This window comes from Orycteropus afer, unplaced genomic scaffold, assembly GCF_000298275.1.
Source record: "Orycteropus afer afer isolate SDZICR_OR568_19922 unplaced genomic scaffold, OryAfe1.0 scaffold00043, whole genome shotgun sequence".
Taxonomy (NCBI): Eukaryota; Metazoa; Chordata; class Mammalia; order Tubulidentata; family Orycteropodidae; genus Orycteropus; species Orycteropus afer.
This window is the reverse complement of record NW_006921630.1, coordinates 11579330-11596299: the sequence shown is the minus strand read 5'-3', so window position 1 is coordinate 11596299 and position 16970 is coordinate 11579330. Positions and strand designations below refer to the sequence as shown.

Here is a 16970-nt window from a genome sequence, read left to right as displayed (position 1 = left end):
AGCCTCTATTGGGGTGAACAACCAGCCTGATATAGCACTGAAAGACCCATGTCCTGGACAAACTAGGCTAATTGGTCACCCACCCTGCCCCATGCTTCCTGCATGAGTAATTCTTCTCACAGGGGATGAGAGTGGTATGTAAATGAGCCTGAAGGACCACACGAAGGTTTCTGAATTGCATACACTGTGGGTACTGGGGTGCCTAGAAGAACGGGGCTCTGGAGCCACAAGAATGGGGATTTGGATGTTCATCCAGAGGGGCCTTCAGAAAGAGCCAGCTGAAAGTTGAACGCTTCCCAGGATCTCTACTAACTCCCTTTGCAAACTTTGTTCCCTCCTGTCAGAGCTGCGGATCTTACTGCTGTGTGGCAGTGACCTGCTGGAGTCCTTCTGCATCCCAGGGCTCTGGAACGAGGCAGATGTGAGTAGCAAGGTCATGCCACCAAGGCTGGGATGGGGAAGGATAGGGAGGGCCCCCAGTCTAGTCTTCCCTTCCCAACAGCCTTCCTCCTCTGCGTTTCTGCCTCCTGTGAGCTCCTGGAGGGCAATCCATTCACATGCTGCTGATGAAAACTCTCCCCTACCCCCAAGCTTTATCTCCTACTGCATTTTTACCCTCTCCTCCTCAAACTTGCTGCTGTAAAGCCCCTGGCATACAAGCAATCTGAGTTGCAGAATACCTTCCTCCAAGAAGTGCTTGGTGTGAAATACACACACACACACACACACACACACACAAATGCTCTGTCCTTTTGACATTTCTGTGTTTTGTTTTCCTTTCATTCCTTTTGAAGAGGTAGTTAATACCATCCTAGAATTCCCTCAACAAGAGAAAAGGGGTCAAGAGGGGGGAAGTTGATGGCAAAAGGTCAGTAGGATCCTCCTGGCTATTGATTTGAGACAGAGTGAACCAAACCTTTAAACTCATACCACTTAGAAGTGCAATCAACATCTTTTGTTGCCAGATCTGAGTGTGATGATCTTAAACCAGCTAATTCATGGAGTTACCGCTGACATGCATTAAAGACTTCTGCTGATAGTCTTTAATTCTATTAATTCTTCCACTAATTCATTAATCTGATAGCCTGAGCTACTGCTAGCCAAGCCTATAGCCCCATTGCTGTTGGATCTCCAGAGAATCCATCCCAGATCTAGTACTTTTTAATTAACTTCTTGTGTGGCCTCATGCAAATCTCAACTCCTCTGAGACTCAGTGTTTTTGTTTTTGTTTTTAATCTATAAAATCTTTAGCATGCTGTCTATAATATTTGGAGATGCTAGAGAAATATTAAACACTGTCTGTGCCCCCAAATATTTGCACTCTAGATTAGGTGGCAAGACATAGGCATATGAAATCTTTTCATGTATGTATGTGTGCAAACCAGTCCAGGGAGACTGAGATCACCCACCTCTGATGCCAAATTGTGTGGTGGATAAAAAACCTCACTCCCTACACCAGTTGCATCTAATGGAAATCTCAGCTTTGCTTTCCTATTCAGTTTAGACCCCAGCTGCCCATGCAGCTCTTCTCCCTGTCATATGCAGCCACCTGGGGCTAGGTCAGCAGGTGCCAGCCATTTATTAACTCAGGAGTCCACATCACTTTCTCCACTTCAGACCAGCTGGCTCCCAATTCAGTTTTCCTCTACTCTTCCAGGATACCAGCTGCAAGCTGGGGAGTCTACATGATTCCCTCCGAATCAGACTGGCTAGCTCCCCCAGCTCCTTTGAGTTTGACTATTCTCTGAATGACTCACACAATTCACCAAGAGTATCCCATACTTAAGGAGCCCTAGTGGCACAGTGGTTAAGCCCTTGATTGCCAGCTGAAAGGTGGGTAGTTCAAACCCACCGGCTGCTCCACTGGAGAAAGATGTGGCAGTTTGCTTCTGTAAAGATTGCAGCCTTGGAAACCCTGTGGGGCAGTTCTACTCTGTCCTATCTGGTTGCTGTGAGTTGGAATAGGATGTGATGGCAATGCGTTTGGTTTGGTTTTATTCCCTACATAGGAGCTGTGGTGGCACAGTTTATAGAGTGCTCTGTTCCTAACCAAAAGATCAGAAGTTCAAACCCACCAGCCATTCCATGGAAGGAAGACTGGACAATCTACTTCTGTAAAGATTTACTGCCTTGGAAACCCAATGGGGGTCACTATGAGTTGGAATCAATTCAATGGAAATGGGTTTTGGTTTGGTGTAGAATTTGGAGAGAATTAAATGAGATTGTTCATGTAAAATGTCAAGCACAGTGCCTGGCACCCAGTTAACATGCAACAAATGCTAATAAGAATTTACCTTAATAGACACATAGACAGATATTCAAGATGAAGGCCATAAGTGCTGACATGCCATGAGATAACCAAGAAGTGAGGGAGAGTTTTAGTGAAGCAAATTATATTGTACAGTCCTTTCATCTCCACCTGGAACAATTTCCTGGAGGTGAAATTCTAACCTCTTTTCAGTTCTGGATTAAATGGTTTAATTTGCTTTTGCTTTCCTCTCTGCTTCACAAGGTACTGTGAAAGTAAAAAGTAATGCAGGCAAAATTCTAGACAAGATCTCAGCAAAGCCCTTTTAGGAATCCAGGCAAATCCAAGCAATTGCCTGGGTCCCATCCCCTGCAGACTGGGCAGTTAGGGTGGGATTTAGAGGGATGAGGTTGGCAGCTAAAGCAGCAGCCTGAAGTGTGCTGAGGAGCAGGGCGTTCTGGGCGGGGAGGCTGTTTGCTAGTTGTGTGAGCAGCCTCCTCTTGAGGGCCAACCCAGGTTTTCTGGCCTAAAACTTATATAATTTGGAGCCCTCCCAACAAGACAAGTTCCACTCTGTTTCTCCCAAATAGATTGCTGACTGCAGCTTCTCTAAATTCTCTCCAAAATGACACTCTTGATGTGAACATTTGAGGACCAGAGAAAAGTACCCAAGATCTCTCCTCTTCTGCATAGTTAATGACATTTAGGGGACATGACTCCTTGGCTAAAACACAAAAGTTGGGAAAACAATAGCTGTTGATTACCAGCAATGTGACCATGGAGGTGGAGTGAAACCTTGACCCGTTCAACCATGTTCTCACTTGAACAGTCCCAGTCCTGACTCTCTTCCCCTTTTACATTCCTAAAGGTGTCACACAATTTCAATCCCTTGCAAGTGGTCATGGGAAAAGGGAAGGGACTTTCTTACCCATTGCCAAATCCATTCCAGTGGAGTTGATTTGGATTCTATGACCCTATGGACAGAGTAGAATTGCCCCATAGAGTTTCCAAGGTTGTAAATCTTCAGGGAAGCAGATTGCTACATCTTTCTCCCTTGGAGCAGCTGTTTGAGTTTGAACCTCTGACCTTTTGGTTAGCAGCTGAGCACTTTAACCACTGTGCCTCCAGGGCTCTTCGGGACTTTCTTACCACCCTGCTATTCCCCAGTCTGAGATGGATGATTTAGGAGAATCCGCTGGAATCCAGGGATGGATGAGACAAGGAATCAACAGTAAGATAGGGTGGTGGACTCATTGCAGTTTGCCCAGGACTTCTTGTGGATTTTAAAACAGAAAGTTCCACGTTCTGGGAACTGTCTGGGAATAAGGATGGTTGGTCACCCTGGAGACTCAGGATATCTGGCCTGGCTACACCCACAGATACAGAGCACAACAGTTCCAGGCCAGCAGGGACCGTTCCTCTATCCTGTCCATCCAGTTCAGGGCACAGGCAGCTGGGGGATTCGGGTGAAGCAGACCCTCAAAGCTCACTCCAGATGGTTTTCTAGAACCTAGAGCAGCACTGTCTCCCACCCCCACTCAACCAAGTGTGCAGTCCCCTGATTCAACCCACAGCAAATATGAGGGGTACTTAGAATCTGAGGTAGAGAAGCAAACAAATCAAGGAGCTGTTTCTTCATATAACAAATGTGAATCTCAGCTTACAACAGAGATCTACCAGAAATATCATGTTTAATTTATTTAAATAAAATTAATATTCAAAGTCAAATCTCTATCCTATAGGGATGGTGGGAAGCAGTCTCAGTCATTACTGATGACCAGAACTGGAGAGGCTCCTGTGAGCCTCGAAAATGAGGACAGGCTTTCAATTTGTCAGTCACCACAGACATCTTCCCTTGTTATGGTCTCTTCACCTCAGTGGCGCTCTGTCTCCATGAGCAGCTGGGGCCTGGGACTCCTGGCTGAGACTGAGAAGCCAATGCTGGTCCTCACTCCCCTGTAACTGCCAGTCTTCTTTCTCCTCTGAGGCCTTGCCCCTACAGGGCCATACTAGAGGGAGGAGGGGGTTGGCTTCACAGATCTCCAGCCTCTTCAGCATAAGCGTGTGTGTGTGTGTGTGTGTGTGTGTGTGTGTGTGAGAGAGAGAGAGAGAGAGAGAGAGAGAGAGGGAGAGGAAGAGGAAGAGGAAGTGGGGAGAGAGAGAGAGAGACAAAAGGTGGTGTGGGGAGGTAACCTCATCTTCTTCCTATCTATTCTCTTTCCTCTCCCCTCATGAGACATTAAGCAATATATCTTCAATGAGTTTAAGGCCTTTGACTTCAAATTTTTTTTCTGCCTTGAAAAATTCCCCAAAAGCAAGGATCTAGTTCTTTGCTAGAAGTAGAGCTAGGAGCACAAATTAGTTAGGTGCTCAGTGATTCATCCTGCTGACCTTATTTAAAGAAGGTTGGATCTCAAATGTCTGGAAATGGAAGGTCTTTCAAGACTGGGCATGGGGTGAGACCTGCTTATTCTAGTAGAGTAACCCACCAGCCACTCCTCAGAAAGAAGATTGGGCAATCTATTTCCGTAGAGATACCACCTCAGAAACCCAAAGTGGAGTCACTATGAGTCTAATCAACTTGACGGCAGTGAGTTTGGTTTTTTTTTATTCTACCAACTAGAATTTGCCTGGAAGTGGCCCATTTTAGGGATTTCAGTTCCTAACAATGAGATTAATAGGGATGAAGTATGTGAGATCCCTCTTCTCGCCTAAATTTTATTTATCCATCCATCCACTCATTCATCCCTGTATCAGAACATATTTCTCTTTATTTCCTGGTGCCCTGAGTGACTGTTGTTGACCACAGACCTCTGCTCAGAGGCTAGTGAGCCCGAAGGCCTGAAATTGCCAGTATGAGGGACAGAAGGATGATAAGGAGAGCAAAAGTCCTTCTTGGAAAAATCCTCTCAGGGAAAGGTCCTCTCAGGGGACATCAAGGTCAACTGGCATGACATAGTGCACAAAGACAGTGTTCTACATTCTACTTTGATGAGTAGTGACTGGGGTCTTAAAAGCTTACAGGGAGCCATCTAAGGTACACCAATTGATTTCTCCCTGTCTAGAGCAAAGAAGAGTGAAGAAAATAAAAGACACTTGGAAACAATTAGTCCATAAGATTAATGGGCCACATGAGCCTCAGCCTCCATGACCCTGAGACCAGAAGAACTAGATAGTGCCTGGCTACCACTACCAGCTGCTCTGAAAGGGATCATGTTAGAAGGGCCTGGATAGAGTGGAAGAAAAATGTGGAACAAAACTCAAAGTCATAGAAAGACCAGGCTTACTGTTCAGATAGAGACTGTTGGAACCCCCAAGACTATGGCTCTTGGTCATCCTTTGGGCCTGGAACTGAAGTTGTTCCTGTAGCTGAATTTTCAGCCAAACAATAGATAGGCCTGCAAGGTGAACAATAACTTTAGGAAGGTAGGCACTCCTTGGACCAGTCAGCCATTTGGGATCAAAAGGCAGCATTTGCCCAAGGACAAAGTTGAGAAGGCAGGAAGGGTTAGGAGAGAAGGAAGAATGGAAACGAGAAACCTAGGGAGGATGTGGGAGGAGTGATGTTACATTGAGGGGACTGCAAACAATGACATGAAACAAAATGTGTGTTGGATGGAAAACTGATTTGCTCTGTAAACTTTCACCCAAATTGCAATAAAAAGTTAAAAAAAGAAAGAAAGAAAGACAAATCCAAGGCCTTGACTTCTTATCCCAGTCTTCCATGTCTTCTCCAGAATCCTCAGAAACAAGGCAGAAAATAAACCATTAGTCCAAATTGGTCTGAGGAGAAGTAGGGGTTTCTGCACCCTTCTGTAATGAAAGGGCGAAAGGGGCTATGGAGCAGCCGTCCCTCCACTGAGGCTGGGAACCAACAGAGATATCTGTTCTAGCAGAACTGCCAACGCCTCTCTAGCACAGTCACAAACCTGCCACTGAGTCAGTCTTGCTCTTTATTTTGCCTTGGACCTCTGAACTGACTCCTGCCATGCAGAAATCTAATTACACAACTGAAGGGACAACCTCCCAACCCCACCCCCAAAACATCCCTCCTGGCATTTGCCACTGGGCACAAAGACCCATTGGCCCAGAGCAAATTCTAACCTTCTGTGACCAGTGACACACCCCTTCCCCTTACATTCCTTGGGGAAAATTCCATACATATTCATCAAGTTTCTCTCAAAGAGAACACAAAAGGGCTGCTTGTGTGGCCTGTCAGTTGGTATTTTCATTCTTGATTCCTGAGGGAACTAAGATCCAAGCTGCTGGACCAGCCTGGGAGATCAGAACTCGGCCCCTACCTACCCCCATTCATTCCCAGATTTTTTATTAGAAGACCAGTGTCCTCCAACAGACTGGGTCCTTTGCTTCACTGCATTGTGACACTAAGCACTGATGCAGGTCTTCAGGCATGGACCAGGAGCTGTTGAAAATCAAGGCCAAAGGCTGCAGGGTCAGCTGTGAACTGATCTGTGAAAAAGGAAACATTCATGCTCCCTCCTCTTCCCAAAACAAAACCAACGTCTAGGGATCTTGTGCTGCCAGCTGCTTTGTCCATCATATTATAATGGAAGACAATCTGGCAAATTAATTCTAATTCAGGTATCCTCTCCTTCAATCAAATCTTTCAACAAATATTTATGGAGTATCTGGTAAGAACATAGCATATTTTTGTCCTTGAGGCACTTGCAGTATAAAAGTATCCTTTTATTATTATTATTGTTTCTTTATATTATATGACATAAAATATCTAAAAAAATGTTTAGAAGAGTGCCTGAACCTAGTAAGCACTCCATAAATGTTGTCTGTTATTTATTCATTGTATTTAAAAATGTTGACTGACACCGACCATGTGCCAGGCATGGATCTAGACACTGGAGAAACAGAGAAAACAAAATAAACAAAGTCTCTGACCATGCACACTTTATATTCTAGCCAGGGAGACAAAATACACACTTTGCTACTTTCTCATGGATTATCTCGTTTAACTCCTGTAACAATCCTGTGAAGTGGAATCTGTAGTCCCATTTTACAGAAACTGAGGCTTAAGGAGATGTGACTTGAATGGCAGAGCAGGATTTCACGCAAGTTTTCGGATCCCTAATCCAGATAAGACAGACATGTCAGAATAATTACATAATTCATGGCAGGCCATGACAGAGGAGGGTGCACTTCAGCGAGGCTTTAAATGATGAGCAGGATTGAGTTAAGTGGGTTGAAAGAGAAGAGAATTCTAGGTAGGGTGGTTGTTAGGAGTCACCTCTTGTTTGACTCTGACTTTGCTGTCCATTTGTACAACAGAGTGACATGTTGATTGGTCATGTGCTATCTTCACATCGTTGGTGTGTTCAAGGCTATTGTTGTGATTACGGTGTCTTTTAAGTGCCTTCCAACATAGCAGATCATCTTCCACTACTGTATCAGACAATATTCTGTTGTGATCCATAGGGTTTTTTTCCTTCATTTTTATTGTGACTTGGGTGAAAGTTTATAGGACAAATTCACTTTCCGTATAGCAGCTCACATACAGTTTGTCTCATGACATTGACTGCAATTTCCCACAATGCAACAGCTCTCCTCCCACTTCCTCCCCATACCTTACCGCTTACCTCTTCCCTGTGTCCTTCCCTCCCCTGCACTCCTGCACTCTGAGCTGTCTCCCAGTGCATACAAGCCGTTCTATTCTCCCATGATTGATCTCTCCAAGGAGTGTATCTACTTAATGTAAATCTAAAGCTCCTATGCCTGTCTTTTGTTTGGCTAGAAGCCACAGAAGTGGGGTGATGCATAGGGTTTTCATTGGCTAATTTTTGTAGATCTCCAGGCCTTTCCTTCTAGTCTGTCTCAATCTGGAAGCTCCTGGAACCTGTCTACCATGGGTGACTTTGCTGGTATTTGAAATACTGATGGCATAGCTTCTAGCATCACAGCAACACACAAGCCACCACAAGACAAATTGACAGAGGTGGTGGTCTAGGCAGGGTTGTTGTTGTTGTTTTGCCGTCGAGTCGGCCCCTCCTTGGGTTTCCGAGGCAGTTATCATTACGGAAGTAGGATTGCCCAACCTTCCTTCCGAGGAGTGGCTGGTGGGTTTGAACAGCCAGGCTTCTGGTGAGCAGTCAAGTGCCTTAGGCACTATGCTACCAGAGCTCCTCTAGGCAGGGTGGGGGTGGTAAAAGATCTAGTGGTGGGAATAAGACCTTTTGGGGAAATGGTTCCACCTGATTGAAATAAGATTATCATAGTTTTTATCTGGGAAGATACTGGCTTTTGAGCAAACTGGCAAAATCATTAAGTTTAATGATTAAATGTATTAGCTGCTCTCAAACAATATTTGCATTTTAAATGAGCAAGAGTCAGTATTTAACTCAAAGGAATGAATCTTAAGATGGAATATTAGGCACCAGAAATGGGCCACTGAGGGAATTTTTTTCTTTTTCCTTCTGCACTCCTCAAATCACAATATGCCACAGGCTGGCTGTAATAGGCTGCATCCAACAGTTTTTGAACCAACCACCCATGGGCTTACTGGCTCCTGTATCTACCAGCTATGGGAAAACAACCAACAAAAATAAACAGAAAAGCCTGAGGCACTAGCCACTCTAGAAGAAATCCCAGGGCCCCAGGACAAATGGTTATTCAGGCTCAGATGGTTTTTATCAGACAGGCCTGCCCCAGCTGGGAAGGCTGATGGACGTGACCACCCCAGGGATTAGGCCCCTGCACTGATAAGACTGATGCCAAATTTACAGGCGCAGTGAAGGAGGCTCAGCTCCTGCCACGGGGGATTCTGGTTCTTGTGTAAAAGGGCTATTGTGTTTGTTTTTCAGGTTTTTGCCTTGGGTTTGGAATCCCTGCCTTCCCACACCCCCTGTCACCACTGGGAATAGGTGTTGGAATGACTTCCTCTGGGAAGCCTCTCTGAAGCACCCTTCTTTTATTTGTGTTAAGAGATCCATCCAGGAAATACATTCCCACCTTCCTGACTCTGACCACACTAGTCTCCGCCCACTTTCCCTTCAGAGAGAGCCAGGGGGCAGAATAAGGGTTAAGGATTCTTCACTGAAATGGATGGAGTGTGTTTCAGAAGCCCCTTACATTCGACTGTGCTCTCTCCTGGGATCTTTTTCATGCCACCCACAAGTATACAGAAGTATATACTCCAGGCAGGGAACTCTGGTGGTGTAGTGCCTAAGGCACTTGACTGCTAACCAGAAAGCTGGTGGTTCAAACCCACCACCCACTCCTCAAAGGAAGGTTGGGCAATCTACTTCCATAGTCATACTGCCTAGGAAACCCAAGGAGAGGTCTCTTTGAGTCGGATCTGACTCGATGGCAGTGAGTTTGGTTTTTTTTTGGGATGCTCCAGGGGGCAGACATAGAGTAATGAAACAAGGACTTAGCCCAAGGTAAGCCTGGAGGAAAAAAAAATAGAACATTTTCAAATCAATAAATTTTCAAATCACTGAAATATGAGTCTTAAAAATAGATATAGAAACAGTGCAAGATGGAAAGAGACCAACCCAAACCCACTGCCGATGAGTTGACTCCAACTCATAGCAATCCTATAGGACAGAACCACTCCGTAGAGTTCCCAAGGCTATATGTAAATCTTTACAGAAGCAGACTGCCACATCTTTCTTCCATAGACTGGCTGGTGGGTTGCAACCTCCAACCTTTTGGTTAGCACCCAAGTTTAACCACCGTGCCACCAGAACTCAGACCAGCATCAATTCAAACTCACTTATGAGCTGTGCAACTTGGGCAACTTATTAAATCACACTGAGTCTCAGTTTCCTCACCTATGAAATGAGGGCTGAGGGACATGTGTCATAAGATAGTTAGTGGAAGAATTAAATATGATTCTAAGTAAAGCTCCTAGTATAGTGCCTGGCACGTAGTGGATTGCTTACTAAATATTTCTTCCCTTCCTTATTGACTGTGCATGGTCATCCTGGACTGTCTTTACTTGGGACAGAAAGAAACACAAGTGGACCTGAGTCATGAATGACCTGTACCTAGAGATCAGAGCACTTCTGGGAGGAGAAGGTCAGGTTTTGACCCCTGCTCTCAGAAGGAGCCAACAGAGGATCTTAGCAGTTAGGCTTGCCATGGTACGGCAATGTAAGCCTGATCCTATAACTAATTAATAAAACCTCCTGCTTAAAACACTCTGTTGTTGTTGTTGGGTGCCATTGAGTCAATTCCAACTCTAAAAAAAAACAAACCAAACTCACTGCCATCGAGTTAATTCAACTCATAGTGACCCTCCTTGGGCTTCCAAGGCAGTATCTCTACAGAAGTAGATTGCCCAGTCTTCCTTCTGAGGAGTGGCTGGTGGGTTTGAAATGCCAGCCTTCTGGTTGGCAGTCAAATGCCTTAGGCACTACATCACCAGAGCCTCCTACTCTAATAACTTTTTATTACAATTAGAATTAAACTCCATCCTTATCATGATCAGGTTCTTCATTTTCCCTCCTTTCTGCATTCCAGCCCCCCAGCTTCTTTATTTGAACGATTTTTTCCCACCCGGGGCCTTTGCACTAACTGTGCCCTTGCTGGAAATGCTCTTCCTCCAGATATCGCTATGTCAGGTCTCTCCTTGTCATTTACGATTCAGCTTGAAGGCTATTTTGTTTTATATTGAGTGTAATACTTAACCTCTGTTATTTTCTTATTTATATATTTATTTGTTTGTAAGCTCTACCCACTAGAAGGTAAGTTTTGTGAGTAAAGGATATGTAATACATTAATTCTAAATAGGGTTCCAATTCCCAATCTTTAAAAGCAAGATATTGTTGGAAACAATATACTTCAAGTAGAAATATAGAGTATGTTTTCATATATTCTAAACATAGAATATGTATTAAGAAAAAAAAACCAAACTCACTGCTGTCGAGTTGATTCTGACTCATAGCGACCCCTCCTTGGGTTTCCGAGGTAATATCTCTATGGAAGTACATTGCCCAATCTTCCTTCCGAGGAGTGGCTGGTGGTTTGAACTCCCAGCCAGTTATTAGAGTAGGAGGTTCTGGTGATGTAGTGCGTAAGGCATTTGACTGCCAACCAGAAGGCTGGTGGTTAGCAGTCAAATGCCTTAGGCACTATGCCACCAGGGCTCCCTAGAATGTGCATAGAATATAAAATAGAAAAATATGTCATTTTGGTGAGTTTGGGCGAAAAGATGGTGTTGACTGGTGATGACTCCCTTACTGAATTCCTTGCTTGTCTTACTTGCCAACATCAGAACAGTGCCTGTTCACCACATACACACAATAAAAATTTGTTGAATAAAAGCATGGAAAGGTACTTCCAACTAAACTGAAGGAGTTCAATCCATGAAAGTGTTAGTCTCCACCATGAGCTGTGACCCAAACTTTTGCCAATTACCATAAGACTTTAGTTACCACAAGACATCAACCACCCAATAGCAACTTCCACTTCTCCTTCATAACACTAGATATAATTGAAAATAATCAATCATTTGTTGAATGCCTCCTCACTAGATAATGAGCTTTCCAAGAGATGAAGTCAAATCTGTCTTGTGTTCCTGGTGCCTAGGAAAGTGCCTGACTAAGACTGTGGACACTCACCCATGGCATCTCCTAAACCTAGTGGGGCAGGTTTTAAAATTCAGCCTCCTGAGGGATATTTATAATTCTATAGTCCTTCCAAGAAGTTTGCCACCTAGGTCATGAGTATTCTCTCTCCCAAGGCCAAGTTGCTTCCTGCCTCAATGTGTTTCATATCCTTCCCTCAGATTCCTCACATTTGGGGAAGTAGAATGCACCTCACCCAACTTCCTCTTCCCTTCCCCACCCCTGCATCCTCTGGGGAGTCTTAGACTAGAAGATCAAAGCCCTGCCTGTGAACAGGAAGTCAAAGCAGGATGAATGTCACAGATCTCTGCCTCTGAGACATAACACAGACTAGAGCTGAGTTGGGAGCTCTGGTAGTGTAGTGCCTAAGGCACTTTACTGCTGACCAGAAGGCTTGCGATTCAAACCCACCAGCCACTCCTCGGAAGGAAGGTTGGGCCATCTACTTCCATAGTGATACCACCTCAGAAACCCAAGGACGGGGTCTGTGGTAGTAGTTAAGTTTGTATGTCAACTTGGCTGGGCAGCTGAATGTAGTTATTTCCCTTGATAAGGTTGGTAATTAACTCCATGGTGGAAGCTATTGGAGCAGCTAAGTAGCTGCTTTGGTTATGTGGTCTGCTTCCCATATGTAAGAAACAGCTTTGGGAATGGTCTCTAGCTTATGGCATGCTTGAACCCTGCATGTAGCCAAGTCGTTGTTCAGCAGCCTGCCATGCTCTGCTGACTTTGGGACTTTCAATGGACTTAAATCAATGATCTGCCGTGTTCTTTGGTAACGTCGGTACTGTACCATTTTGTTTGTTGACCTTGGGCTTGTTAGCCTCAGCATCCAGCAGCTGTCTGAGTGAAGAAAAGCCTCCAGCTTCAGTGGGCTGGGAGCAAGGGACAGAGCTGAAGCCCAAGGTCGAGAGGCTTTCACCCAGCCCCTACAGCCTGGCACTTTGAACTTAGACTTAAAGCCTCCAAACTGTAAGAGAATAAACTCCTGTTTGTTCAAGCATCCCATTTGTGATATATTCTTGTCAAAGCAGCACTAGGTAACCAGAACAGGGTCACTATGAGTTGAGAGGACCACAGTGTGCTGCTAGGGGAGAAAAGCATACTCCAGCCCTGCCCAGTGTCCATCAGTGTGAGGTCCCATTGGTCACCACCAGGAAAGGACCTTTCTGCTGCATTGACCACCTACTGCCAAGAGCAGGCCTACAGAGGACTCTGAAGACACAGGAGGTTCTGGACCCCTATTGCAGGAGTGCCTGAGTGGTACAAATGCTTAAGTGCCGGATTACAGACTGAAAGGTTTGTGGTTCAAACCTATCCCAGAGCACCTCAGAAGATAGTCCTGTTGATCTACTTTGGAAAGGTTACAACCTTGAAAACCCTATAGAGCAGGTCTGCTCTGCACACTGTTCTATTCTGTCACCATGAATGAGAATCAACTTGATGGCAACTAACAACTGAGTGCTGGCACAAGAGCTCAGTTGCAGGGGCCTAGGCACACTTCTGGCATGGCCTGTGGACAGGGAGGGCCTGAGCCCTCTGTTTCCTCCACCAGATGTCTTCCCTAGCCACCCCCACACTCCAGGACCCACCTGTGATGTTCTCATTCTGCTGGAATCCCCAGAGTTGCTGAGGTGCTTGCTGATTCAACCCAAGCCAGGCCAGAGTGTTGGCAGCTTAGCCAACTGCCTATATGATTTAAAGCAATAATTTCTCAAACATGGGTGCACAGCAGAAGCATTAAGGAGCTTCTCTTTCAGTGAGAGGCTCCAGCCCAACCTACACATGCCACATCAAAGTCTCTAGGGTGAGAGATGGGGAACTGTATTTCATTTTAAAGCTCCCCCAGGAGATTCTTCCGATCAGTCAGATCAGGCCTCAGTACCTGCAAAAGTGAAGTCACCCCTGCTTGTCATAGGGACCTGAGTCTGTCTTTATAAAGTCACTTCCTTGGGTCTCCCAGAGCTCCCAACAATTAGGATGAGCTTCTCTTTTGATACCCTGAGACACTGAGAGTTTATCAGCTAACTCCTTGATGAAAATTGCCCCAAGAAGACTGCAAGTACTCACTTCTTTGACTGTATCTATTGAGCACCTATAAAGGAGCCCTGGTGGCATCGTGGCTAAGGCAATTGGCTACTAACCAGAAAGTCGATGGTTCAAACCCACCAGCTGCTCTGTGGGAGGAAGATGAGGCAATCTACTTCTGTAAAGATATACAACCTTGGAAATAGAATGAGGGTCACCATGAGTCAGAATCGACTCAACAGCAGTGGGTATTGAGCACCTGTGGTGTGCCAGGTCCTTTTCACCTGGGGACACAGCAGTGAACGAAGCACAGAAAAATCCTTGCCCTCTGTAGACTTAAATTTTGTTAGTGGTTAAGAGGTGAAGGAGCCCTAGTGGTGCAATAGCTAAGTGCTTGGTTACTAACTGAATGGTTGGCAGTGTGAACCCACCAGTTGCTCCATAGGAGAAAGATGTGGCAGTCCACTTAGGTAAAGATTACAGCCTTAGAAACCCTGAGGGGCACCCTGTCCTACATGGTCACTATGAGTCAGAATCGACTTGACAGCAACACGTTTTTAGGGGTGAGAGGTGGGGGGAGGAGGAGGCACAGAATTTCTGTTAATGGTGATGAAATAATATGGAAACAAATACTGGTGATGGTTGCACAACATAATTAATGTCACTGAATTGTCCACATGAAAAATGTTAAATTGGCAAATGATTTGTTATATATAAACCAAACCAAAAACCAAACTCACTGCCCTTGAGTTGATTCCAACTCATAGCAACCCTCTTTGGGTTTCTGAGGTAGTAAATCTTTACCAGCCACAGAGTGGCCTGTAGGTTTGAACAGCCAACCTTCTGGTTAGCAGTCAAATGCCTTAGGCACTGTGCTACCAGAGCTCCTTATCATAATAGAACAATGAAAAAAAAAAAAAATCCCTACCCACAAGGAGCTTGTCTTTACCGAGGAGAGAGAAAGTGATAAGTTAAGAATAAAAAAGAGAATATATACGGTCAAGAGGAGGTAAAGGAGCCTCAGGAGCTCTGGTGGCATAGTGCCTAAGGCATTTGACTGCTAACCAGAAGGCTAGTGGTTCAAACCCACCAGCCACTCCTCACAAGGAAGGATGGGCAATCTATTTCCATAGAGATACTACCTCGGAAACCCGAGGATGAGTCACTATGAGTCAGATCCGACTCAACAGTAATGGGTTTGGTTTGTTTTTTTTTTTTTAAAGGAGGCTTGGTGGCTCAACAGTTCAGTGCTTGGCTAGTAACTGAAGGGTTGGCAGTTCAAGCCCATCCAGTGGCTCTGCAGGAGAAAGACCTGGCGATCTGCTTCTGTAAAGATTACAGACTAGGAAACCCAATGGAGGCATTCTACTCTATCACATGGTATTGCTATGAGTCAAAAATCAACTCCCTGGGACCTAACGACAACAATAACAGGTGGAGATAAGTGCTAAGGAGGAACATGAAGCACAAAAGGGGGTAGAGACTGTGAGCTGTAGGGAGTGTGTGGATGCAGGCAGGGATGCAGGTTTCAGTAGAGTGGCCAGGGAAGGTCTCATTGAGAAGGTAATATTTAAATGAAGGAGTTTAAGCCAAGGAGCAACGTAATTTGACTTATGTTTTAGCATATTTATCTGGCTGTTGGGAATAGATTGAAAGGAGAAGAAGAAAATAAGGAGACAGAGTAATCCAAGTGAGAGATGGTGAAGGGGATTTGTTTCTTGTTGCTTTGGTGTGTTACCACAAACTTAGTGACTTAAAACAATGCAAATTTATTCTTTTACAATTCTAGAGGTCAGAAGTCCAAAATGGGTTTTATTGGGCCCAAACCAAGGTACTGCACTCCGTCTGGAGGCTCTAAGGGAAAATCTGTTTCCTTGACTTTCTAGAGCTACATTGTTTGACAATTTCCACATTCTGTGGGATCATCTTTCTTTAGAATGGACACAAATATGGATCCCTTCCAGTCAGTTGGCCAGGTAGCTGTCTTCCAAATTTCTTGGCATGGACGAGTGAGTGCTTCCAATGTTGCATCTACTTGTTGAAACATCTCAGTTGGTATGCTGTCAATTCCCGGAGACTTGTTTTTCACTAATACCTTCAGTGCAGTTTGAGCTTCTTTTGGTACCATTGGTTCTTAATCATATGCTACCTCCTGAAATGGTTGAACATAGACTAGTTCTTTATGGTACAGTTACTCTGTGCATTCCACCACTCATCTGTCAGTTTGTGGTACTGTGGTGGCTTACGTGTTGCTGTGAGGCTGGAGGCTATGCCACCAGTATTTCAAATACCAGCAGGGACACCCATGGTGGACAGGTTTCAGTGGAGCTCAGACTAAGACAGACTCAGAAGAACAAGGGGATACTGCATGGTTTAAAGTCAGGAAGGGAGTACGTCGGGGTTGTATCCCTTCACCATACTTACTCAATCTGTATGCTGAGCAAATAATCCAAGAAGCTGGACTATACGAAGAGTGTGGCATCAGGATTGGAGGAAGGCTCATTAACAACCTGCAATATGCCAATGACACAACTTTTCTTGCTGAAAATGAGGATGAATTGAAGCACTTACTGATGAAGATCAAAGACTACAGTCTGCAGTGCGGATTACATCTCAACATAAAGAATACGAAAATCCTCACAATAAGCAGCATCATGATAAATGGAGAAAGGATTGAAGTTGTCAAAGACTTCATATTACTTGGTTCCACAATCAACATCAATGAATGGAAGCAGCAGTCAAGACATCAGATGACGTACTGCACTGGGCAAATATACAAAAGACTTCTTTGACGTGATGAAGAGCAAAGATATCTCTTTGAAGAGTAAGATGCACCTAACCCAAGCCACGGTGTTTTCAATCCCTCATATGCATGTGAGAGCTAGACAACGAAAAAGGAAGACCGAAGAAGAGTTCATCCTTTTGAGTTGTGGTGCTGGCAAAGAATACTGAAAATACCGTGGACTGCCAAAAGAACTAACAAATCTGTCCTGGAAGAAGAGCAGCTGGAATGCTCCTTGGAAGCGAGAATGGCCAGACTTCGTCTCACCTACTTTGGTCATGTTGTCAGAAGGGACCATTCCCTGGAGAAGGAT

General features: G+C 44.8%; 1 protein-coding gene across 1 annotated transcript in view; it reads left to right on the top strand.

Moving 5' to 3' along the window:
• NMNAT2 (nicotinamide nucleotide adenylyltransferase 2) overlaps nt 1-16970 on the top strand; it is a 261763-nt gene that overhangs the window by 232185 nt on the left and 12608 nt on the right. Inside the window, exon 8 of the mRNA XM_007937665.2 lies at nt 345-421. Within this exon, the coding sequence (XP_007935856.1) occupies nt 345-421 (77 nt within the window). The remainder of the gene's footprint in view (nt 1-344; nt 422-16970) is intronic.